The sequence below is a fragment of the Pristiophorus japonicus genome, chromosome 20 (assembly GCF_044704955.1).
Source record: "Pristiophorus japonicus isolate sPriJap1 chromosome 20, sPriJap1.hap1, whole genome shotgun sequence".
In the NCBI taxonomy this organism is placed as follows: Eukaryota; Metazoa; Chordata; class Chondrichthyes; family Pristiophoridae; genus Pristiophorus; species Pristiophorus japonicus.
The window spans coordinates 5,321,483-5,347,753 of NC_091996.1; the positions used below are offsets into that span (position 1 = coordinate 5,321,483).

Below are 26,271 nucleotides of genomic sequence, written 5' to 3' on the forward strand. Positions count from 1 at the left end.
CACATCACAATGCAATACATGGAATCAGGTTCCAAATTCTCATGGACCACTTACCGAGCTTGGGGTTCCGAGAAGACATTGGAACGAATGTGCATCATTAGGTCTCCTCCAGGTGCATACTCCATCACAAAGCAAACATGATTCGGGGTTTGAAAGCAGGCAAAGAGATTCACAAGGAAAGGGTGCTGTGCAGAGCTTGCTGTCTCAAAGATTCGCTTCTCACACATTAGGCTAAAAATAGAAGGCAGTAACACTTAAAAATATAGTAGGGCTGGTGAGTTCAGTTCAGCAATCTTCATTTATATACATATGCATATTTCTGCAGAGCAACTAACATTTTAATTCAATTAGTCTAATTAAGAAATGACAAGAGAATGAAGGTTATGCTTGAACTGTATAAAACACCAGTTCGGCCACAGCTAGATTACTGTGTACAGTTCTGGTCACCACATTACAGGAACAATGTGATTGCACTAGAGAGGGTACAGAGGAGATTTACGAAGTTGTTGCCTGGACTGGTGAATTTTAGCTATGAGGAAAGATTAGATAGGCTGGGGTTGTTTTCTTTGGAACGGAGGCGGCTGAGGGGAGATTTAATTGAGGTGTATAAAATTATGAAGGAGCCTCGATAGGAAGGATCTATTTCCCTTAGAGAAGTCAATAACCAGGGAGCATAGATTTAAAGTAAGTGGTAGAAGGATTAAAGAGAGGAAGGAGGAGACATTGTTTCACCCAGCGGGTTGTGGGGGTCTGGAACTCACTGCCTGAAAGGGTGGTAGAGGCAGAAACTTTCACCACATTTAAAAAGTACTTGGATATGCACTCAAAGTGCCGTAACGTATAGGGCTACAGACCAAGAGCTGGAAAGTGGGATTAGGCTGGATAGCTCTTTTTCGGCCGGCATAGACACAAATGGGCCAAATGGCCTCCTTCTGTGCCATAAATTTCCACGATTTTAAAGAAAAATGACCATAATCACAGAATCTGCCTTAAAACACTGGTAAAAATCCTGCAATCACATGTAAATATCAAAAGCATAATTTCTAAATTTGTGGATCACATCCAAAAACACGGGGTGGGGGGGGGGGGGGGGGGGGAGGAATGTCAATACTGAGGAGGACTGCAACAAATTACAGGAGGACATTAATAAACTTGCAGAATGGGCATATAATTGGCAAATTAATTTCAACACAGATAAATGCGAGGTACAGGTTGAGCGCCCGAAATCCGGACACTGGGTCGATCCATGGCGGGGTTGTCCAGAATCTAGAAAATGTTTTGAAATCTGGACCCGCCGCCACCCCCAACCCCACTCCACCGCCGGTCTCCCTGCCTCGGGCCATCGCCGACCTCACCCCACCTTGTGCCACTGCCGCCAGCCCCCGCCTTAAGACATTCCGAAATCCGGAAATACCCAAATCTCGGCCCAGGTGTTTCCGGATTCAGGACAATCGGAAAGACGATCCGAAATCTGGAAATACCCAAAATCCAGAACAGCCTCGGTCCCGAGGTTTCCGGATGCTCCACCTGTACTCTATTACATTTGTTCGGAAGAATAAGGAGATCATTTATTACTTGGAGGGTGAGAGTCTAGGTGGGGTAGAGGAGCAAAGGGATCTCGGAGTACAAATACACAAATCACAAAGTAGCGAGACAGGTTAAGGCGGTCATTAAAAAAGCGAACCAAGCACTAGGGTCAAAGGAGCAGCGTGGAGCCTGACCTGGCATTCAGCACAGCAGCCCCGACCTGCAAGGACCGTCAGCAGGTCGGGGCCTTCAAAGGAACAGTGTAGAGCGCATCACTTCAAGGTACAGCGCGAGCCGTTCAGGAGGGCGAAGGCTGTGAAGAGGGTGACTGGATTGGATATCACCAAGGTCCAGGTCACTGATTGGAGCGTGGGCAGCTACAGCAGGAACGGCAAAGTTGAGACGCAGGAACGGCGAGTGATCGAGGATTGACGTGATCAGGGCCCAGGAAAGGAGAGAGTTCAGGGCCCAGAAGAGGCGAGGGCCATGGGGCAGCACAGGCCAGCCCATACTGCAATATGTGTGCGCGCTAGGCCTGTGCAGCAGAGCTGGTCTCCAGTCATCTTGGTTAATCCTTGCCACTGGACCAAAACCTAGCTTGGTCAAGCCTGTGTGGTGACTGGTGGGCATGTTAAAAAAAATCCACACACAGGCATCTTCCACCCTTCAACATGTAGTTTGGGACCTGAAATATTAGGTCTTTCATTTGAAACATCTGTGAACTCATCCCTTTTTGGCATGGAAGCAAGTCATCAATACAAGGGACTGCCTATGATGAGAATTGAAAAGTAGCAAAGTTATGCTAAACCTTGGTTAGACCACTCTTGAAGTACTGTGTACAATTCTGGTCACCATATTATAAAAAGGATAGAGGCACTGGAAAGGGTGCAGAAAATTTACAAGGATGATACCAGAAATACATGGGTATACCCATCAGGAAAAGATGAACAGGTTAAGTCTCTTTTCTCTTCACCTAATAGAGGTCTTTAAAATTCTGAAAGGTTTTGATAGAGAATGTTTCCATTTGTAGGGAAGAGCATAACTCGAGGCCTTTATTAGATAGTCACAATAGTGAATTCAGAAGAAACCTCTTTACCCAGAGAGTGGTGAGAATGTGGAACTCGCTGCCACAGGAAGTGGTTGAAGCAAATAGTATAGATGCATTTAAGGGGAGGCTAGACAAGCATGAGGGAGAAGGAAATAGAGGGTTATGCTGATAGATGAGGAAAGACAGAAGGCTCAAGCATAAATGCTGGCATGGCCTGTTTCTGTGCCATATATCCTATGCAATCCTGTGTAATTTGACTTATTCAGTCAGCACAGGGATCACAGAATGCAATAAAAACACAAGCGAAAACCCAAGAATGCAGTCACCCAATCATGGACAATATTTATAGGGATAGGAAATGCCTGACTAACCTAGCTACAATTGTTTTTGAAGAGATCACTAGCAGGGTGGAAAGAAGTGTGTCTACATGAACTTCCAGAGGGAATTTATTTACATACCGTATATACTCGCGTATCCTACGATCTCACGTATCATGCGACCCCTAAATTTTCGTCCCCAAAACATGATTTTATCATATCTCATGTATCATGCGAGTCACTTTTTTGAGATACCAGATGCCACTAGGCTAGGCTTTCAAACAAGTTTAACAAGTACCCAACACGTAACAAGTACCCTAACACATAACAACAATCGAATACAGACCTTAACAACCGAATCATGAAACATCGAGTGGATTCTGTTGTGAAAGCTGTTGGCGAATCGAACACCGATATAGCAATCATTCCAGCTGGCTTGACTAGCGTCGTTCAGCCACAGCCTCTAATGTGTTTGCGGGTAAAAGAAGCATGGGCTGAGATAGATGGAGCCTCTAATAATGCAGCAAACTTCAGAGGGAGTTGTGGGTGGCGATCTCTAGACCACAGCAAAGATACAGTACAAGTGACAATAGAGGCTGCAATCCAGCCCAGGAGATACCTGCCGAGATTCAGCGTGGATACGGTCTGCTTAACAGCCTAACAGCCTAATCTTGGCCAGCACTTCACACCCGCAAATTTTGTATCTCGCGTATCATGCGACCCCCCAAATTTAGGTTACAATTTAGGTCTTCAAAAGTCGCATGATACGCGAGTATATACGGTATATAAAATGTTGCTCTTTAAGACTAAAGCATTTCCCACCCCTTCCACATATAGTTTGAAACTTCGATGTTCTCTTCACTTAGTCTCTCCCTTTGTGACTTTTTGCAGCAGCAGTGAATGGGAACAAAATCACCCCCCCCCCCCCGCCACCACCACTAAATCAGAAACTAGCTCACTCTGATACAGCCTTTAATGGTTATTTACAGAGATTAGCACAAGCATGGCAAGAGATAGTCTATCTGCCCTCTTACTTTCTTCTGATACTGCCCCTTGTCAAGCAGCTCCCAGAGCCATGAGGCCAAGGGAAAACCTGAAAGGCCGAGTCTCAACAATACATTACTGCTGGACAGTGAAAGGTGATCAAATAACCCTCAGAGGCCCACCCTCCCTCCATCCACCACCTTTCTTCCTGTGTCAGCTGTGGCTCAGTGGGTCGCATTCTCGCCTCAGAGACAGAAGGTTGCAGGTTCAAGTCCCACTCCAGGGATTTGAGCACAAAAAAAAAAAATCAGCCTGGATTTGTCTTGCCCACTGCCGAAAAGTGCCCATGCAGCAGGGTCAAGCTTGATCGTGATGCTCCCTGCAGTCAAATAGCTTGTCAAGCCTGACTCCAACATTGACATATTTTCACATTTCAGCAGTAAGCACAGACTAGAGTCAATCTGTGAGAATGAATAATGGACACTGGAGGACACCTGATGTCTGTGGCACCAAGCAGTCAACATCCTCAGAAAAGATGGGCAATGGAGAAAATTCAGCGAGGAAAAAAAAAAAAAAACTGTTGCACAGGTTGCAAACACCCACCTGTCCACTTCATCTCGAAAAACTACATTTCCTTTCGTCAAGGCTTTAATAGCAAACATTTTCTTAGTCGACTTGTGTTCTGCTAGCAGCACCTAGGATAGAGCAAATTAGTTAAAACAGAAGTACTGCAACCCAAGGGTTTCCGAAAGTGAGGTCCCCATACAAGTGAGGTATGCAAGGGGAACCCAGGGTGCCAACAGACATGTTTCCATCCCCTATCACATCACATGTACACACCTGCACTCGCACGCACCCATACACCGTCGTGTACGCACACACGCACCAACTAACTCAACACAGACCAGGCATCAAAACGGGTCCTCCTGGTACATCTGACTCAGATGCTCACTAGGTAAACTTGCTTAACCAATAGAGGGGAGCCCAAAATAAACATTGTTATACAAACTCATGTTTGTTATTTCTAGTGCATACTGACTACACTTTTATCTGCCATATAGACTCTGCTTTAGGATGGGTTTTTACACAAGATATTTTCCTTAGATTCAGCGCCACAGCCCACTGCGACCTACAAGCGTCTTAACTTGCCTAATATAGTTAGATAAATGTAGCGAGCCCAGAAGTTGAACAAGGAATCCTGATCACTGTTTCAACTTACTGGATCTATGCCAAGCACCAACAAGTGCTTCGCCCAACTTTGGATAGTGAAAGAATGAAAACTTTTAGAATGTGGCTCAGGCTACAAACTACTACTCAGATGAACAGTAGATGAAGCGCTTCTCCTGCACCAATATTCCTTGGCAATGTCCTTTATGTCTAATGTGATTGTTGCCAGTCACATTTTTTGTGGGGGACTATTTTTGCACAAGAAAAGATTTGAGGGGAGGGGGGAGAAAGAGAGGTACTTTTAAAATGCATTTTTTTTTTTAAAGTAATGTGTATTCTTGAGTTTGGAAAACAGGAGGTACCTAGACAAAAGGTGGTTAATAGGTCAAGTGAAAGCTGTTTCTTCCAGAGTCTAAACAATAAGCAGTCAGCTTGCCTGGCTTTTAGAAAGACACTTCTCGCCATAGTGTCAGATACTTTAAAAACAATGTCAAATACTAAAGATATTTGCTGGTTGGAAAATCCTTCAAGTCTCAAAGCCTGTAAACTTATGGACACGCTTATTTGCACTGTTTCTGGCTGATTGTCACTATTATCACATGACCTGATTGGTCCCCTTGGAGGATAAGCCACACCCCAGAAGTTTCTCTGAAATGTGTAATTGGAAACACCCAGATCTGAGTGACTTTGCAAAGTGTAATTCGAGCCATTGTTTCTTCAGAACTCCCCTGCAAGCAGTCAGAGAGGATAGAACAAAAGCCTCCCAAGGCTCTGACCCCAGCCTAAGTGCATGCCACCCTTCCCCCAGCCAAAGTCCCTGACACCCCCAGCCCAAGCGCATGCCACCCCGCCCCCCTCAGCCCGTGCATGCCTCCCCCCCCCCCAGCCCGTGCATGCCTCCCCTCCCCAGCCCGTTAATTCCACCCCCCCAACCAGCTCAAGTGCATATCCCACCCCCCCAACCAGCTCAAGTGCATACCTCCCCCCCGCCACCCAGCCCAAGTGCATTCCCCCCTCACCCAGAGCCCAAGTTACCTCCCTCCCCCCCAGCCAAAGTTTCTTAACTCAGCACAAGCGCATGATCTTACCTCCCGCACCCCCCCACCCCACCATAGTTGGGACATTGCATGTGGGTCAGAGATTGATAGCTATTGAGTATGAAGTGAAGAGTGATTGTTGTGACTTCTGGGGTTGGAAGAATGTGATATGTCTTCCCCAAGTTCCCTCTCTCCACCCCCCCAATCCCCCCCGCCCCGGCCAAGTGTCTCTCTCTCTCACCCCTCTTCCCAGTGTCTCTCTCTCACACCCCTCTTCCCAGTGTGTCTCTCTCTTCCCCCCCCCACCACCTCCCAGTGAATCTTTCTCCTCCCCCATGACTCTCTCTTCGACCCCCATCCTCCCAGTGTCTCTCTTTCCCCCCCACTCCTCCTCCGTGCCTCTTTTCCCCCCCCTCCCAGCGTCTCTCTTCCCCCCCCCTCCTCGTGTCTCACTCCGCCCGCCCCCACCGTGTATCTCTTCACTCCCCCCCCTCCTCCCAGTGTGTCTGTCTGTCTCTTTCCCCGCCCCCCCCTCCCCCTCCCCCCGCGTCTCTCCCCTCCCCCCCCGCGCGTCTCTCCCCTCCCCCTCCCCCGTCTCTCCCCTCCCCCTCCCCCGTCTCTCCCCCTCCCCCTCCCCCGTCTCTCCCCTCCCCCTCCCCCGTCTCTCCCCTCCCCCTCCCCCGTCTCTCCCCTCCCCCTCCCCCGTCTCTCCCCTCCCCCTCCCGCGTCTCTCCCCTCCCCCTCCCGCGTCTCTCCCCTCCCCCTCCCGCGTCTCTCCCCTCCCCCTCCCGCGTCTCTCCCCTCCCCCTCCCGCGTCTCTCCCCTCCCCCTCCCGCGTCTCTCCCCTCCCCCTCCCGCGTCTCTCCCCTCCCCCTCCCGCGTCTCTCCCCTCCCCCTCCCGCGTCTCTCCCCTCCCGCGTCTCTCCCCTCCCCCTCCCGCGTCTCTCCCCTCCCCCTCCCGCGTCTCTCCCCTCCCCCTCCCCGCGTCTCTCCCCTCCCCTCCCCGCGTCTCTCCCCTCCCCCTCCCCGCGTCTCTCCCCTCCCCTCCCCGCGTCTCTCCCCTCCCCCCCCGCGTCTCTCCCCTCCCCCCCCGCGTCTCTCCCCTCCCCCCCCCCGCGTCTCTCCCCTCCCCCCCGCGCCTCTCCCTTCCCCCCCCCGCCCCCCGCGCGTCTCTCCCTTCCCCCCCCGCGTCTCTCCCTTCCCCCCCCGCGCGTCTCTCCCTCCCCCCCCCCCCGCGCGTCTCTCCCTTCCCCCCCCCGCGTCTCTCCCTTCCCCCGCGTCTCTCCCTTCCCCCCCCCCCGCGTCTCTCCCTTCTCCCTTCCCCCCCCCCGCGTCTCTCCTTCCCCCCACCGCGTCTCTCTCTCTTTCCTCCTCCCCCCCCCCCCCCGTGTCTCTCTCTTCCCCCCACCCCCGCACTCCTCCCAGTGTCTTTCTCCCCGCCCCCCGCACTCCTCCCAGTGTCTCTCTCCCCGCCCCCCGCATTCCTCCCAGTGTCTCTCTCCCCGCCCCCCGCACTCCTCCCAGTGTCTCTCTCTTTCCCCCCCCCCCCCCCCCACTCCTCCCAGTGTCTCTTCCCCCCCCCCCCACTCCTCCCAGTGTCTCTTCCCCCCCCCACTCCTCCCAGTGTCTCTTCCCCCCCCCCCCACTCCTCCGTGTCTTCTCCCCCCCCCCCCAACCATTCCTTCCAGTGTCTCTTCCTCCCCCCACCCCCAACCACTCCTTCCAGTGTCTCTTCCCCCCCCCCCCAACCACTCCTTCCAGTGTCTCTTCCCCCCCCCAACCACTCCTCCCAGTGTCTCTTCCCCCCCCACTCCTCCCAGTGTCTCTTTCCCCCCTCCTCCCAGTGTCTCTTCCCCCCCCCTCCACTCCTCCCAGTGTCTCTTCCCCCCCCCCACTCCTCCCAGTGTCTCTTCTCCCCCCCCACTCCCCAGTGTCTCTTCCCCCCCCCCACTCCTCCCAGTGTCTCTCCCCCCCCAACCACTCCTTCCAGTGTCTCCTCTTCCTTCCCCCCCCCACTCCCCAGTGTCTCTTCCCCCACCCCCCAACCACTCCTTCCAGTGTCTCTTCCCCCCCCCCCCAACCACTCCTCCCAGTGTCTCTTCCCCCCCCCCCCACCACTCCTCCGTGTCTCTCTTCCCCCTCCCCCCACTGTCTCTCTCTTCCCCCTCCCCCACTGTCTCTCTCTTCCCCCTCCCCCCACTGTCTCTCTCTTCCCCCCCACCTCCTCCCAGTGTCTCTCTCTTCCCCCCGCAACTCCTCCCAGTGTCTCTCTCCTATCCACCCCACCCCCCCACCTCCTCCTAGTGTCACACACCACACACACACAAAAAACTGTGGACTATCTATAGCCAGCAGTAACTCCTATTTAAAGAGACAGAAAGCAGCAAGACTAGCCTTTCAGAAATATGGCCAAAACACCCAATTCATACCTTTCCAAAGTGACCCCGTCCCAACAAGGCAACACAGTAGAAATCTTCAATATGCAGGGTCTGCTTTCTGCAAGGAGATATTGGAATATTTATTTTAGTGAGGACTGCAATAATACTTAGCTGCTAAAAGTTACTAACTAGTTTTGACAGAAACTGCTGGAAATGCACAAGAAGCCAGTGCAGAAAAGTGGAGCTGAGCCCAAGACCAGATCAGCCATGATCTTATTGAATGATGGAGCAGGCTCGAGGGACCATGTGGCCTACTCCTGCTCCTATTTCTTATGTTCTCATGTTAACATCTGAAGAGATGATGTGGGGGGGGGGGGGGGGGGGGGAGGTTAACACTGCAGTGGTTCTGATGAGGGACTGATTAGCCTCTGTTTCTTCCTCCAGCAAAGTGAAACAGCCTGAAAGCACTGACTGTCTAGGCTCATACATGAAGAATGGTCACTTGGACAAGATAGTGAAGGGCTGCACACATCCACAGAATCCACAGCTTTCAGGGAATAAAAAGGGCTGGGAATTTGGAGAGGAAAATTCAATACTGACAAAAAAAGGCTGGAGTTTGAAGTTGTTACCAACAAAGTAAAGGAGAAATCCAGCATCTGCTCAATAAAAAGTATGATGTAAAATTGACCAAATGAAGGTCCATTTTGGGAATAAATAAGATCAAGATCCAAGCTAATGAAATCCCACTTCCAGTGCTGAAATCAGACATTTACAGCATGGAAGGAGGCCATTTCAGCCCATCTGTCTCTACCACCCTTTTAGGAAGTGAGTTCCAGACCCTCACCACCCTCTGGGTTAAGAAATACCCCTCAACTCTCCTCTAAACCTCCTACCAGTTACTTTAAATCTATGCACCCTGGTTGTTGATCCCTCTGCTAAGGGAAAATAGGAAATAGAGCGCAACTTCTTTTAACTTCATCCACTTAAGCTGTCTACCTGTTCAATCCTTTTGTAATAAAGGCTAAAGTCTGGAGTACAAGTGGAAAGAAGTCTTACTGCAACTATGTGGAACTTTGGTGAGACCACAACTGGAGCACTGTGTACAGTTTTGGTCTCCTTATCCAAGGAAGGATATACTTGCCATAGAAGGAGTGCACCGAAGGTTCACTAGAGTGATTCCTGGGATGGGGGCATTGTCCTATGAGGTGAGATGGAGTAGACTAGAAGAATGAGGGGTAATCTCATTGAAACGTATACAATTCTTAAGGGGCTTGGCAGGGTAGATGTTGGGAGGATGTTTCCCCTGGCTTGGGAGTCTCGAACTAGGGGGTCACAGTCTCAGAATAAGGAGTTGGCCATTTAGGACTGAGATGAGGAGAAATTTCTTCACTCAAACAGTTGTGAATCTTGGGATTCTCCACCCCAGAGAGCTGTGGATGCTCAATCATTGAGTATATTCAAGACAGAGACCATTAGATCTTTGGAAACAATATGGGGATAGTGTGGGAAAGTGGAATTGAGGTATATGATCAGCTATGATCTTATACTGAACGGCGGAGCAGGCTCGAAGGGCCAAACAGCCTACTCCTCTTATTTCTTATGTTCTTTACATTCTTTGACATAGAAAACATTGATAATGGTCAGCCCTTACCTTGGTGTAACCCAAGCCTGATTTGGTATTTCTGGGGTTTGGTAAGTCTGTTGAGTTATCACCTCCATACCAGTTCTGATTGCAGTCTACAAAACAGAACAACCGAAAAATCTGAAGCAGCAAAATTGCAATAGGGAGAAAAAAGTGAACAAGATATTTTCTTACAAGATTATGGACTTACATTCCACCTTCATACAACCATGTTGCGGTTAAGCAACATTAAAATATTAAGCAACCAGTTCTAAAGAAATAAAGTACAGGTAGTTATAAGCACTTTACCTCCCAGAAACATCCCAAAGTACTTCACAAATAATGAAGTACTTTGAAGTGCAGTCACCTACACAGCCCAGCTCAGTAGCCAGTTTTCATCCAGCAACTAAATGAAGTGACCAGTTAGTCTATTTTTAATTGAGGAATATTGGCCAGGATATCAGGAAAATTCACTGCTCCTCAACATCCACCTGGATTCTAGCAAGTTAATAATGTAGCTGCACTTAAATCGCCATGTTTATCTCAAAATGCGTACATCAGACATATTCCCATTTAGTAGGCAGTTTTTCCCCCCTTTTTTAAAAAAAAAGTTGGAAACCACCATTTTTCTTATTTAACAAATCAATTACACCATTATTATTACTCTCTCCCTCCACTGTGCCCCTTCTCCTATAACCAGCATTTCTTACCTGACTGTCAGCAGGTGAAAGTATCCTTTCCTCGGAGATGCAATTTATAAAAAGCCGAGGTGGCTTGGAAGGAGGCTCTGGACTGAAGTTTAGGTTGATAGGTGCGAAGTCCCTATATATACACACACAAAACCAATTAAATAATGAGAATAAAAGACCAAGATCTCACCCATGGAAGATCATCTGTGTCTAGTATTGCTGAGAAGATTTTGGGATCTAGGGCACTTGTTTTAGAAACTACAAATATAATTCATTACCTGTGTTTGAATTTTTCCATCTTAGCTAGTTATAGTTTCTTCATTCATTTATTCATGATTATATTCATTTAATTGAATGGCAATGAGTTCCAGTGTCTCACCGTTCCTGAGAGATGCTGGATTATTACTTTCGTCAGGTATCACAGCAGTGTGTGATCTGTCATCACAAAATGTCCATACGTGCACTTTTCAGCAGAGGGTAGTCGTTTACCATCAGGTGTGTGTACCTGGCTGAATTTTTCCCTTTCTGGCCCAGGGGACACTTTGGTGAACGTTGGCATCCTGACATCTGCCAAGAGGTCAGTTGGCTCAGCAGTAAAAGGTGTCAAACTGGGACCTAGCTGGTTGTTATTGCTCAGTTCACAACAGGAAGAGAATTTATCAACTTGGAGATTTACCCTTCTGGGTGAAGAAGTTTCTCCTCATCTCGGTCCTAAATGGCTTACCCCTTATCCTTAGACTGTGACCCCTGGTTCTGGACTTCCCCAACATTGGGAACATTCTTCCTGCATCTAACCTGTCTAAACCCGTCAGAATTTTAAACGTTTCTATGAGATCCCCTCTCATTCTTCTGAACTCCAGTGAATACAATCCCAGTTGATCCAGTCTTTCTTGATATGTCAGTCCCGCCATCCCGGGAATCAGTCTGGTGAACCTTCGCTGCACTCCCTCAATAGCAAGAATGTCCTTCCTCAAGTTAGGAGACCAAAACAGTACACAATACTCCAGGTGTGGCCTCACCAAGGCCATATACAACTGTAGTAACACTTCCCTGCCCCTGTACTCAAATCCCCTCGCTATGAAGGCCAACATGCCATTTGCTTTCTTAACCGCCTGCTGTACCTGCATGCCAACCTTCAATGACTGATGTACCATGACACCCAGGTCTCGTTGCACCTCCCCTTTTCCTAATCTCCTGTGAAGTGCCTTGGGATCTTTTACTATGTTAAAGGCGGTTTATAAATAAAAGTTGTTATTGTTGTTGCATCTCAAAGAGGCAACAAAAGCACACATTTCCTATCCTCACCTGACTGGATCGTGCCCCCTGCCCAACAATCCCAGGAAGGATTCAGTTTGGGTGAAGTCAGTAGTACAGACCGCCCTGTTTATTAAAAATATTTGGTGGCGACTAGCAAGAACAAAACCAGTGACAAGACTGGTAATAATAAACTAATGATTCAAAAGTATCTTTACAGCAGCTAGAACATGGTGGCAAAAAGAGAGAATTATCTTCCCTGGAGGGTTCTTGTAATCAGGTTTCCTTCTATATTTGCAAGGTCAGTATAGAATAGGCTATGGACAACTCCACAAATCCTGTAAACATTGGCACAATTCAGAGACCACAAACTGTGGAGCTCTTGCCTTCCTCAGTATTCCCTTCCTGCTACAGAATTTTAAAATCCAAGGTTGGAGCCACTTAACCTGGGCCAGGTTTGTTTTCTTTGGAACAGAGGAGGCTGAGGGGAGACCTTATTGAGGTGTATAAAATTATGAGGGACCTAGTTAAGAGTGGATAGGAAGGACATATTTCCCTTAGCAAAGGGGTCAACAATCAGAGAGCATAGATTTAGAGTAATTGGTAGGAGGTTAAGAGGGGATTTGAGGGGACATTTTTTCACCCAGAGGGTGGTGGGGGCCTGGAACTCACTGCCTGAAAGGGTGGTAGAGGCAGAAACCCTCACCACATTTAAAAAGTACATGGTGTGCACCTGAAGTGCCATAACCTACAAGGATACGGACCAAGAGCAGGAAAGTGGGATTAGGCTGGTTAGCTCTTTGTCGGCCAGCGCGGACACGATGGGCCGAAATTGCCTCCTTCCGTGCTGTAAAACTTTACGATTCTATGATAACCATTACTTCTTTATTCTCTTCCAGAATGTCACCAGTGGGAGGAAGGCCCGAATTGGGGGGGGGGGGGCGGGGGGTGTGGGGGGTGGGGGTGCTCGTGCGCGAGGGCGAAGAGTGAAGGTAGGGCCCAAATCTGTGGTTGGAGCTGGTCGGAGGCTCACCGCCATGGAAATCACCGGGGATTGATTGGAGCGGCTAAGTCGGCCAGTGGGGAGCAAGAAGCAAGAGTCCAGTTGGAGGGAGGTCGATCTGGAAGGTTAAGTCTTGATTGGGGGATGGGGAATGGGCAGTGGACCCTTGCAGCATGGATTTTAGAGGTAGGAAAATACTTGGGGGGGGGCGGGCGGTCAACGTGCACCCACTGTTAGTGCCAGGGATTGAAGGAGAGAGAGGTGAAGGATGGAAGCAGATGGCCAGAGGAATGTTTATTTGGGGAGAGCTCCCGAGGGAGCTGCTATCCCATCAATCTCCTGGGAGGATAGACGCACTAACATCAGTGTTCTCGATCAGGTCAACATCCCCAGCATCGAAGCACTGACCACGCTCGACCAGCTCTGCTGGGCGGGCCACATTGTCCATATGCCCAACACAAGACTAGAGTAAGTGCTCTACTCGGAACTTCTACATGGCAGGTGGGCAGAGGAAACATTTCAACGACACCCTCAAAGCCTCCTTGATAAAGTGCAAAAACCCCACCCACACCTGGGAATCCCTGGCCAAAGACCCCCTAAGTGAAGGAAGAGCATCCGGGAGGGCGCTGAGCACTTCGAGTCTCGTCGCCGAGAGCATGCAGAAAACAAGCGCAGGCAGCGGAAGGAACGCGAGGCAAACCAGACTCCCCACCCACCCTTTCCTTCAACGACTGTTACAGGTGGGACAGAGAGAGACTAATTCCCATATTGGACTGTACAGTCACCTGAGAACTCACTTTTAGAGTGGAAGCAAGTCAATTTCGAGGGAATGCCTATGATGATGATTCTCTTCCACTTTGATCAACCGTGGTGGTGTCCTGCAGTATGGGTGCCATCCCTTCACCTAGGTTACTCAAACTTAGAAAAGCATGTTCCCTTTAATTTTTTGGGGTGTGCAGCCCCTTTAAATGGGCTGTGCGGCCCGTTCAAATTTCCACACGTGCGTTTTTTTCCATTCAATAGCCGGTGAGCCAGCCGCGCCGAACTGTCAGATAGCTGCGCGGCCGCTAAAAGCGCATGTTGTATGGAGCATTGTAATATATTGGTTCTTTTTTCCCCAGCCCTGCCACATCAGATCACAAATTAGGTTTGGATGTAGGCCCTTCTGGTGATTTGATCTAATCCTTTCAGAATACCAAAGTTGCGGTCTGCCCAGTCTCTACAGCAGCCCAAAAGTGCTCAGGCTCATTTAAGAAATAAAGACTTGCATTTATATAGCGCCTTTCACAACCACCAATGAAGTACTTTTGGAGTGTAGTCACTGTTGTAATGTGGGAAACGCGGCAGCCAATGTGCACACAGCAATGTGATAATGGCTAGATAATCTGTTTTTGTGATGTTGATTGAGATATAAATATTGTCCAGGACACCGGGATAACTCCCTTGCTCTTCTTCAAAATAGTGCCATAGGATCTTTTACGTCCACTTGAGCTTGCAGACGGGACCTTGGTTTAACGTCTCATCCAAAAAGATGGCACCTCCGACGGTGCAGCATTCCCTCAGCACTGCGCTGGAGTGTCAGCCTAGATTTTTTGAGCTCAAGTCCCTGGAATGGGACTTGAACCCACAACCTTCTAACTCAGAGGAGAGTGTGCTACCCACTGAGCCACAGCTGACACTGTGGTCAAAACACTTGGGCTGACAAGATCTAGGAGTCAAACTTATGACTGCCTGGTCGGGAGTCCGACCAACCCATTTAAACTAATGGATCGCAAGAGGTTTCTATTTGTAAATACAAAAGGAACAGCAAAGCTTCACATCACGCAACTTGCCTTGGCTCTGGCGATTCTGAGCTGGAATTGCACGGTGCATCAGATTGGAAAGTGAAACTGCTATCGGCCTGAGGCAATGGCGGACTCATTGTTGCCATGGTGCTACAAGGAGGCAGCATGCTCATCATTAGACGTCCCCAAGTGGCAATATTGATATTCATCTGTGATGCTCTCAAGAAGTTTCTTCCTGTGAAAAGATAAGATGCTTCAGTTTGAAACTTTTCAGTGAGCTTTGTTTATGCACAGGCTAAATACATAAGTATAACAGCTCCCCACCCCCTCACACCCCACAAGCTTTCAGCCGATCATTTTCTTCCTTCTAATGCACGGAAGACCAATGTTCCCGATAAGCTGAGTGGCCACACGACGTTCTGGAGGTCCCGCGCAGGCCACTCACCAGTTTTACAAAGGAAATAACCGCGCGTGTGAAAAATTAAATGAGCTCGCACACCCGCAAAAAATTTTAGGGAACATTGCTGGTGTCCTATAATGGCTCATTTGGATTGAATCACCAAAAATGAGATTTCCTGCTATTTGAAATGTAACAAAAAACAGTCACAGTTCTGTACGTATCATAAAAAAAATCTCCTACGTTTGAGAGTTCCATCGTGAGGAAATATTTTGCCATCAAGTGAGTAGATTGGTTGGCACCCACCTTTTTCTTTGGGGAAAATGCGATTCTGTCTTCGTAGCTTTGGGTATCGGCCAATGGCAGGGCTACAGAAGATCACCTGTAAAGTTCCACACATAATTGTTGAATCTTCAAGAACTCTATTAACAGAATATATTTAGACAATGAATTAAACACTTTCCCCAATACTTTCATAAACTCACGGAGTATGCAAGCAAAAAATTGTATTTTTAAACACAACTCCCTGCAGGGCACAGCATTTTCAGTTTCAAGCACAGCACCCATTAGAGTGTGAGTATGATGAACGCCATGATTCCTAATCTCAGCCATGCCATTTTGGAGTTGCGCAAAGCACCGGATAAGTATTCAATCATAAAAATGGAGGGAAGTTCATTGCTTTCCCCAGTCAGCTCTAATTTATATCTCCCAGAGGGAAGTTGTATGATTTGGCTGAAGAGTAGGTCACCTGCCCTCCCATATAGGGCAGGGTACAGCACATCATGTGATCAACAACCACAAGGAGGAGGAACAGACTCACCTCTGCAGAAAGCACCCCCTGTGGCTCCAAGCTCAGAGTCATCACATGGCACTGGTTGTCCAGGAAGTCTTCAAGTCGCAGGAACTTCACTGCGCACAGCTCTCGCCAGTCCCGCCAGTAAACAGCAATTTCCAACTCACGAGACTACATGGAAGGAAAACCAAACACTCAGAGCAAGTCTGAATGTGACACCAACCTAAACTGAGGCTTTTTGTTAATGATTAGTATGTACACACATTGCTAATCAGGCAAGCTTAATAAAAAAAAAAATCACACATTAAACAAGTATGTTTATAAACTTTACTGCCAAAAGCAAAGCATTAAAGAGAGGTTCCATTCACTCTCAGTAGATCAAGTAAAATAGTTGCAACAGCCTCAGAGAGCCAATCATGGGAGTTGCAGGTTAACAGTGGATCACTTTGGGTTAGATTTTGGCTGGAGCACCTGAAGGAAAGTGCTCCTTCTTTTTCCACTTTCTCAAGCTGTACCTAGTGATTGCCAAATATGGACAAAACTAAATACATTGTGGAGTGTTCCTACTAAAGTCAACACTATCTATTTGTGGATTGCTGTGGTGATGGCAAATGTTTAGGAGACTCAAAAACATTTGCACAGGGTTCATGGGCCTCCTATCGAGAGTGGTTCTGTAACTGTATTGAATTGGTACAGGTGGGAAAGACAGGGACTACAGCAAACATCAGGTATGTTGTCTAACAGCAAGAGGAATCTGCAAGCTGCAAGATCTATACTGAGGTGACCAGGTGAATGCAGGCCCAAGCAGTCTCAAGCCCAATAGCACTTTCAAAAGTGGCAATGGCAGGAGGGGCAGCAAACTGCATGCAGATACCCAACAACACTGTCCCATGTTCCAAGTTCCAAGTTCACTTTGGACTGGAAGTCAAATTTGATGTCTTCTTGGTAAACAGAGTTACTTTTTAATATGCGTATGGATTGCAAGTTTACATTGCACATTTTTGTCTTCAGGCCAAAGCGTTATAGCTCAATGTTGTAGATTCTGGTAATCTTGACCCGAGTAGCCATCCGTGTAAATTCTTGATGTACAACAGCTATGATATCACTCAGCAAGAACATGGCAGATGGTGGTGCAGCTATACTATTATTCAAAGCATGGGTTGGCAACCTAGAGTGTGATTTTCAACTGAGTACCTTTGAAATTCAAGGAGAGGCAATCTTTCTTGCAAGAGTTTATCATTTACCCTTCAAGTGTCAGATTTGCTCAGTTAGTAGGACTCTTTCCTTCTGAAGTGGGGCTTTCGAGCTCTGTTATAATTAAAGGGTTAAGAATGGATCTCTGACCTAAAACAAGCTGACACAGGCTTTTGTAGTGATCAACTTTCTAAAGGTGTTTAAAGGGAAATAACATGTCGGAATGATTAATTGTTACAAGCTGTGTAACCTGAGGACAATTACAAATAGCCAAACTGCAGGAGGCTCAGAGGGGCAGTTAAACAGGACAAGGGGTCAAAAGTGACACGTTAGGAAAAACTCCATTTGGTGTGAGATATAGGCGAATGATTGTGACGCAAAAGGGAATTAGTCAAGCAGCAATTGTGCACGCGGGCTTTGGGCCAATTAAACGACATGGGAGGGCCGTGCACGAGGCTGACATGCATCATTAAGTGTATAAAAGGTTGCTTGGAACTTTATCATTGAAGAGGCCTGGCTACAGACAACCAGCAGGCAAGCTGGCCACCGGTGCAAAATAAAGACTACTTGAATCTTCGAACCCAGACCTGGTGTTGTGTTTATTTTAAATACTCCACTATACTTCAAATTCAGAAGTGTTAATTCAAGCCCCACTTCAGGACTTGAGCACATAATCTAGGTTGACACTTGAGTGCAATAATGGATGTCCACAGATCCCTTGACTCTATTCCAAAATGAGCATGGGGATCTCCAAGCGACCTGGTCCACATTCTTCCCTCAACCAACAAGACCGTTCATCTCATTGTTGTTTGTGGGACCTTGCTGCAAACAAAATGGCTGCCACATTCACCTATACAACAGCAAGTGCACTAACTCAGCCTATGTAAAGCACTTTGGGATGTTTGATGAATTGATAAGATGCAGTATAAAACACAAGTTATTTAACAATGTTCGCATTTTTAGCAAACAGAATTCAGTCATCTATCCTTGGATATGTCATCAATGCCTTGATCTCTACTGTTATAACGTCACAGGGCTGCCTCATTATGATACTCTTCAGTGCATTACAATTTCAAATGGAAGGGTTAGCAGTATTTCAGTGTCAAATAGCAAGCTCTGGTGGATCACTCAGTTAGCTTTATTGATGGAGAAAGCAATGACGTCAGATTTGTACAAGTATATTTCACTATGCTTCTCAACTATTTGTGTTAGTTTTAAATTTTACAGCACAGAAGGAGGCCATTTGTCCTATCGTGCCGGTGCTGGCTCTCTGAAATAGCTATCCATCTGGTCCCATAAAACCTTTTCTTGTACAAATATTTATCCAATTCCTTTTTGAAAGTTATTCTGGCTCGGTTCCCACCACTTCTGGTAAGAGCATTCCACGTCCAACAATCCTCGGGGCTAGGGTGGGAAATTCTAATTTGTCCCTTGTTCTTTTAGTAATTAACTTTAAGTTTCTGCACTCTAGTTATTGACGCTTGACCCGCAGAAATAGTTTATCCCCTTTATCTCAACAAGATCCTCCCTCTGAACACCCCCACCCCTACCCCACCCAATTCTCCTCTTAACTTTCTTTGTTCTAGTCAAAAAAGCCCCAGTTTTTTTGTCTGTCTGCATCACAAAAGGCTCTCGTTGCTGGGGTAATTAGTGAATCTCTTCTATACCCGCCCCTTGGACTTGACATCCTTCCTAAAGTAGGGCGTCCAAAACAGCCTACGATATTCTAACTGCAACCTAACCTTTTTAAGTAATTGGTAGAAGGATTAGAGGAAAGTTGAGGAGAACTTTTTTCACTCAGAGGGTGGTGGAGGGTCTGGATTTCACTACCTGAAAGGGTGATAGAGGCAAAAACCCTCATCACATTTATGGATATACACTTGAAATGCAATAACCTACAAGGCTACGGACCAAGAGCTGGAAATTGGGACCAGACTGGATAGCTCTTTTACAGCCGACACATGCATGATGGGACGAATTGTCTCCTCTGTGCTCTAAATTTCTATGATTCTAACCAATGACTTGAATAGGTTTTACCATTACCTCTGCTTTTTGTGCTGTAATCATTTATAAAACCTAGAATCCCAAATTCAGAATTTGAACCATTCTAATCAACAAAGCGAATGACAGTTCACGTCATTAATAACATACCCTGTCGAGCTCTATGCTGAAGGTCTGGTCCCATGGTTGATTTTTCACCGGACGCCAATCTGTTTGTCCCACGATTCGATTGTCCAGTTTCAGAACAGCACTCGCTTCAGCTGAAATAAAGAATCTGAAAGTTAACTCGGCTCCAAATATCTTTCACTACCGTTAAACAATACACTGTTCCTATTGTATATATCTGCAAAAAAAAAAAAGTGGAAAGTGATGAGTTGCTTAGACAGTGCCAATTAGCCAGCCAAAAGTAGGGCTGGCAGCTGTGTGGGAGCAGGTCATTGATCTGCACTCTGGGCAGCAGAGGCAGACCCAAGACAAGACAGGAGTATAAATTCCACCCGTGACCCAAAAAAGGCTTTAATATACAAATGCACATCAGTAACTAAACACTCACTATTCGACTCCTCTGATTTTAAGTGTCGACTTGCTGAATTTCGCCCATGAATATTCATCCCTGCCCATGTCTTAACTGATGATAGAGGGGTTCCTGGACTGGGTGATGCATTCGCCATCCACGAGCGTCCTGGGACATTTTCAAGAAGGTGCTGGCATCCTATTAACTTTACTTCCAATGTTCCTGTGGAATTAAGTTAGGCAATAATTGTACTACATTTTACATATCTTTTTCCATTAAGAAAATCCTTCCAAACTATATGCCTCCAGGTATCAGGGAGGGATTGGAGGGAACCATGGACATTGCTGAAGGTAAATGGACGAAATCTAATCCAAAAACATGTCACACTGGTAAAATTGGCTTTTCATCAGTACATACGTTTTTTTTTCTTTAAAAGAACAGAAAATGACTGATATGCTCTCGATTCTATCCCTTCAGGATTCCTGCTCCAGTCTTCAATTCCCCTCCACTCCAAATAAAAAGTCTTTGCCCAGCAATCTGCCAAGCAAGTGTCAATAGAAGCTTCAGTCAACTGAACAAGCCAGACCTGGCAAACAACTCACTTGGGACTTTTTGGATCAAGACAATTGCTCAACCATTTTCATTAAAGAACACAAGAACATAAGAATTAGGAACAGGAGTAGGCCATCTAGCCCCTCGAGCCTGCTCTGCCATTCAATAAGATCATGGCTGATCTGGTCGTGGACTCAGCTCCACTTACCCGCCCTCTCCCCGTAACCCTTAATTCCCTTATTGCTTAAAAATCTATCTATCTTTGACTTGAAAACATTCAATGAGCCAGCCTCAACTGCTTCCTTGGGCAGAGAATTCCACAGATTCACAACCCTCTGGGAGAAGAAATTCTCTCTCAACTCGGTTTTAAATTGGCTCCTCCGTATTTTGAGGCTGTGCCCCCTAGTTCTAGTCTCCACCACCAATGGAAACAACTTCTCTGCCTCTATCTTGTCTATCCCTTTCATGATTTTAAATGTTTTTATAAGATCACCCCTCATCCTTCTGAACTCCAACGAGTAAAGACCCAGTCTACTCAATCTATCATCAGAAGGTAACCCCCTCATTTCTCGAATCAGCCTAGTGAATCGTCTCTGTACCCCTTCCAAAGCTAGTATATCCTTCCTTAAGTAAGGTGACCAAAACTGCACGCAGTACTCCAGGTGCAGCCTTACCAATACCTTATACAGTTGCAGCAACACCTCCCTGCTTTTGTACTCCATCCCTTTCGCAATGAAGGCCAACATTCCATTTGCCTTCCTGATTACCTGCTGCACCAGCAAACTAACCTTTTGGGATTCATGCACAGGGACCCCCAGGTCCCTCTGCACCACAGCATGTTGTAATTTCTCCCCATTCAAATAATATTCCTTTTACTGTTTTTTTTCCCCCAAGGTGGATGACCTCACACTTTCCGACATTGTATTCCATCTGCCAAACCTTAGCCCATTCGCTTAACCTATCCAAATCTCCTTGCAGCCTCTCTGAGTCCTCTTCACAACCTGCTTTCCTACTAATCTTAGTGTCATCTGCAAATTTTGTTGCACTACACTCTGTCCCCTCCTCTAGGTCATCTATGTATATTGTAAACAGTTGTGGTCCCAGCACTGACCCCTGTGGCACACCACTAACCACTGATTTCCAACCGGAAAAGGACCCATTTATCCCGACTCTCTGCTTTCTGTTAGCCAGCCAATTCTCTATCCATGCGAATACATTTCCTCTGACTCCACGTACCTTTATCTTCTGCAGTAACCTTTTGTGTGGCACGTTATCGAATGTCTTTTGGAAATCTAAATACACCACATCCATCGGTACACCTCTATCCACCATGCTCGTTATATCCTCAAAGAATTCCAGTAAGTTAGTTAAACATGATTTCCCTTTCATGAATCCATGCTGCGTCTGCTTGATTGCACTATTCCTATCCAGATGTCCTGCTATTTCTTCCTTAATGATAGTTTCAAGCATTTTCCCCACTACAGATGTTAAACTAACCGGCCTATAGTTACCTGCCTTTTGCCTGCCCCCTTTTTTTTTTAAAAACAGAGGTGTTACATTAGCTGCTGTCCAATCCGCTGGTACCTCCCCAGAGTCCAGAGAATTTTGGTAGATTATAACAAATGCATCTGCTATAACTTCCGCCATCTCTTTTAATACCCTGGGATGCATTTCATCAGGACCAGGGGACTTGTCTACCTTCAGTCCCATTAATATCTGTCCAGCACTACCTCCCTAGTGATAGTGATCATCTCAAGGTCCTCCCTTCCCACATTCCTATGACCAGCAATTTTTGGCATGGTTTTTGTGTCTTCCACTGTGAAGACGGAAGCAAAATAATTGTTTAAGATCTCAGCCATTTCCACATTTCCCATTATTAAATCCCCCTTTTCATCTTCTAAGGGACCAACATTTACTTTAGTCACTCTTTTCCATTTTATATATCTGTAAAAGCTTATTATCTGTTTTTATGTTTTGCGGTTGAAAATTAGTAGGTTGAAAAGCTAGTCTAGTTTCCTGGTAACATCCTTCTCCCAGCAGGGCAAATAAGCGAGTCACAAATAACTGCAGATCTCGGTGGCAAAAAACACCAGAGCTCTAAAACTTCTGGGCAATAGATCCATCTTTGGTTCTGCTTCTAGGACGACACACAGGAGCAAAACCAAGACAAACCGCAGACCATTTGCAAGATAGTTAATCGCCAACATCAGTTTTAGATAGCAAACTATGTTTTCATGTGACTAACAAACAAAATTTTATTAACATGTTGCACTGGTGATAGACATGGCAGCATTAACACTCAGTGATGGCAAGCTTGTTTCGTGTTTGCAGTCCCCACCACACAATGCAGTACCAATCAGCATTGCTGCTCTTGGGAAACACCGAGCGAAGATCAGATACTTTCCCATCAGGGGTAGGTGTGTAAAATTTTAAAAATACAATAGTCACCCTCAGTTTCTTGTGCCGCCCAGCAGTTAGTTAACAAGCTTCACTAACAGAGGTCTGTAATCCTATTAACATGGAGTAGCATAGTGGTTATGTTACTGGACTAATGATCTGGAGAAATTAGTTCAAATCCCACCATGGCAGCTGGAGAATTTAAATTCAATTAAATAAATCTGGAATACAAAGCTTGTATCAGTAATGGTGACCATGAAACTATCGGATTGACGTAAAAACCCATCTGGTTCACTAATGTCCTTTAGGGAAGGAATTCTGCCGTCCTTACCCAGTATGACCTATATGTGACTTCAGACCCACAGCAATGTGGTTGACTCTTAACTGCCCTCTGCCACTCAGTTGTTTCAAGGCGGTGGCTCACCACCAATTTCTCAAAAGCAATTAGGATGGGCAATAAATGCTGGCCTTTCCAATAACGCCCACATGCAGTGATTGAACACAGAAAAACGTCACAGCTGGCACCATTTTCTAACAACTAAAACATAATGATGAAAAGGGAATATGAAACAGGAGCATCTACCTGTAAGTGCTGCTGATTTGATGATGGCCAGGGAGAGGTACGAAGCACCAATACGTGTTAGTGCCACCGAGGGCGAATTCACCATCTTCAACTCTTCTTTGATAACTTCCTGTTTGGGGTGACCATTAGGAAGCTCTCCGAGGCGGCACTCTAATGACATGCGAAGCAGATCCATTTTCTGGGTCGACTCCTGCAACCGTGACTGTGCCTGGTGTCAAATGAAAAACAATTTTTTTTTTTTTTTTAAATAAATAAGGATCGATGCACATTGTAAAAATTGTTACTTTTGAAGTCGTTTTATGAACAGGCTTTTCCTCCCTAATTTTTCCTTCCTCCTTTCCTAAAGACATAGATGCATGCTGAGACACAATTCCATCAGCACCAATAGCTCTCTGATGCCTTGCCCAAGTATCATTCTGCCCATGTGAGTGTAGACAGCAAGTGTCAACAAGCTTTTCCACAAATGCAGATGACATCCCAAGGCATATCAGAGGGGGAGAAATGGACCCAGAGTAGCAAGAGGGATAAACAAAAGCATGGACCACAAGTGTTTTGAGGAGGCTTTTAAAGGCAGTGAAAAGTGGCAAGGGGTTGAAGAAGGGAGTTCCTTACAGTGGGACCTAGACAGCTAAGAGTTTGCCACTAATGGAGGGATGAGGGGGAGGAACAGCAGCCCAGAGTTATAGGATTAAAGACTGCAATGTATGGGCTACAATGTATGGCTGGAGAAGGCAAGGTAGAGCAAGACTAATGAGGGCTTTATAAATGAAGACAAGGATTTCGAAATTGATGCACTGAGGAGCAGGGAGCTTTGTGGAACTTGACATGGGACAGGTCACAGATGGAAACATATTTGAACAAGTTGGAGCTTGTGGGCTTAGGAGCAAGAGTCTAAAGGCAACAAAAGCAGGGAGAGGGGTTTTAGCAGCACAGAGATGCTATCTTTCACATGATGTCAAACCAGGGGCCCATCTACCTATTCAGGCTGACAAAGATTCCCATGGCACTACTCAAAGAATAGGAACGTTCTCCCAGTGTCCCTGAATCAACATCATCAAAAAAACAGATCAACAGATAGTTTATCCAATTGCTGTTTGCCAGACCTGGCCGTGCAAAAATTGGTTGCCGCGTTTGCCAATAGTAGTATAGTATTAGGCAGTCCCTCATATCGAGGATGACCTGCTTCCAAACCAAAAAGGGATGAGTTCATAAGTGTTTCAATGAGGTACCTGACATTCTAGGTCCTGAATTACATATTTGAAGGGTGGAAGATGCCTGTGCATGGATTCTTTTAATGTGGGGAGGCCATTGCACACCAGCCACCACACAGGCTTGACAGAGCTAGGTCTTGATCCAGTGGCAAGGGTTAACCAAAACGACTGGAGACCAAGCTCTGCTGCACAGACCTAGTGCGCACACATGCTCCTACTATCCATAGATCGCAGTGTGGGCTGGTCCATGCTGCCCCTGGGCCCTCGCCTCTCCTGGGCCCCGAACCCTCGCTCCTGGACACCGGTCTCTCACTGCTCCTCCGCCCGATCAAAAATGGAGCAGTCAGAAACAGGACATCAATTAGTCTCCTCTTATCTTGGAGACATCAAATATCGACACTGTTATTTGAAATATCAAAATATTAAACTCCAGCCTAGTTGAAGGGTTATCAGCAGAAACAAACGGCAACTAACAGAATGAACACAGTTCAGTAGGATGCAAATAACAGCAGCAATAATAGCAGAATCCAAACCCTGCAATCACTTGTGAACTCGCTGGTGTCTCAGCAGGGTGGATGACTGAGTGAATCTCTTCCTACACTCAGAGCAGGTGAACGGCCTCGCCCCAGTGTTTGCCAATACAATAACAGTGACTATACTGCAAAATTAATTAATTGGCTATAAAGCACTTCGAGATGTCCTGGGGAGACAAGCTGTATAAATGCAAATTCTTCCTTACCATAAGCATTTATCAAAAGGGGGCTTGCGCAACATTCCTCACATAAATACTTAAGATCTAGATCGATAAAACAATGCAGATAGTAAGTTTTGAACTCTAAATACAATAATGGAATTTACCATTCACTTTATAAAAGAAAATAAAAATGTACCAAGCATGCAAACTTTCTCAATCTAAATAGAAATTTCTCCCCAATTGAGGGTCCGATATTTGCATTTAAAAAAAAATTAAGACTTTTTAGCTTTTCTTATTGTTATTACGCGATAGGTTTCAGACTGGATTTCCTTCGCCGAATACCGAATGCATAAATGAAGGGGCGCTTCCCACTGCGACACCCTGCTCCACTCTCCCATCACTCCCAATACCTGCTCCCCCTTCCCATGCAATCACAGGAGTTGCAACAGCTACCCTTTCACCTCTTCCCTTCCCACCGTCCGGGGCCCCAAACAGGTGAAACAGCAATTTACTTTTACTTCTTTCAATTTAGCATATTGTATTCATTTCTCTCAATGCGGTCTCTAAACCGACAAGACCAAATACAGATTGGGTGATTGTTTTGCTCTGCACCTCCGTTCAGTCCGCAAGCAGGACCCCGGGTTTCCGGTTGCTTGCCACTTTAATTCTGACTTCTGTCCTCGGCCTCCTACACTATTCCAATGATGTTCAAAGAACAGCACCTCATCTTTAGATTAGGCATTTTATAGCCTTCCAGTCTCAACATGGAGTTCAACAACTTCAGATCATAACCACCGCTCCCATTTTCTCAGATATCAAGTGCTGGTAATAAAAACAGAAAATCCTGGAAATACTCAGGTCACCCACCCCACCCCACCCTTTTACCCAGGCTCTACATTTGCTTAAAAACTTTCCAGTTCTGACAATAGGTCATTGACTCGAAATGTTGACTCTGTTTCTCTCTCCACAGATGCTGCCTAACCTGCTGAGCATTTCCAGCATTTTCTGTTTTTATTTCAGATTTCCAGCATCTGCAAAAGCTGATAATGGTTCTGCTGTAACATTTACATCTCCTCTGGACCCATCTTTAGTTTCTTTACTTGTCCCATTACCACCCCTTTTTTAT

The 26,271-nt window shown here is 46.4% G+C and overlaps 1 protein-coding gene across 1 annotated transcript in view; it reads right to left on the reverse strand.

Annotated features, from left to right (window-relative positions):
* The window catches only part of pkn3 (protein kinase N3), a 53,896-nt gene that overhangs the window by 16,085 nt on the left and 11,540 nt on the right, over positions 1-26,271 (reverse strand). The window contains exons 7-17 of the mRNA XM_070863681.1: positions 23,241-23,448; positions 19,748-19,930; positions 19,345-19,454; positions 16,027-16,170; positions 15,513-15,588; positions 14,858-15,044; positions 10,790-10,901; positions 10,110-10,195; positions 8,510-8,576; positions 4,480-4,571; positions 55-231 (exon numbers count right to left, since the gene is read on the reverse strand). Of these exons, the coding sequence (XP_070719782.1) occupies positions 55-231; positions 4,480-4,571; positions 8,510-8,576; positions 10,110-10,195; positions 10,790-10,901; positions 14,858-15,044; positions 15,513-15,588; positions 16,027-16,170; positions 19,345-19,454; positions 19,748-19,930; positions 23,241-23,448 (1,442 nt within the window). The remainder of the gene's footprint in view (positions 1-54; positions 232-4,479; positions 4,572-8,509; positions 8,577-10,109; positions 10,196-10,789; positions 10,902-14,857; positions 15,045-15,512; positions 15,589-16,026; positions 16,171-19,344; positions 19,455-19,747; positions 19,931-23,240; positions 23,449-26,271) is intronic.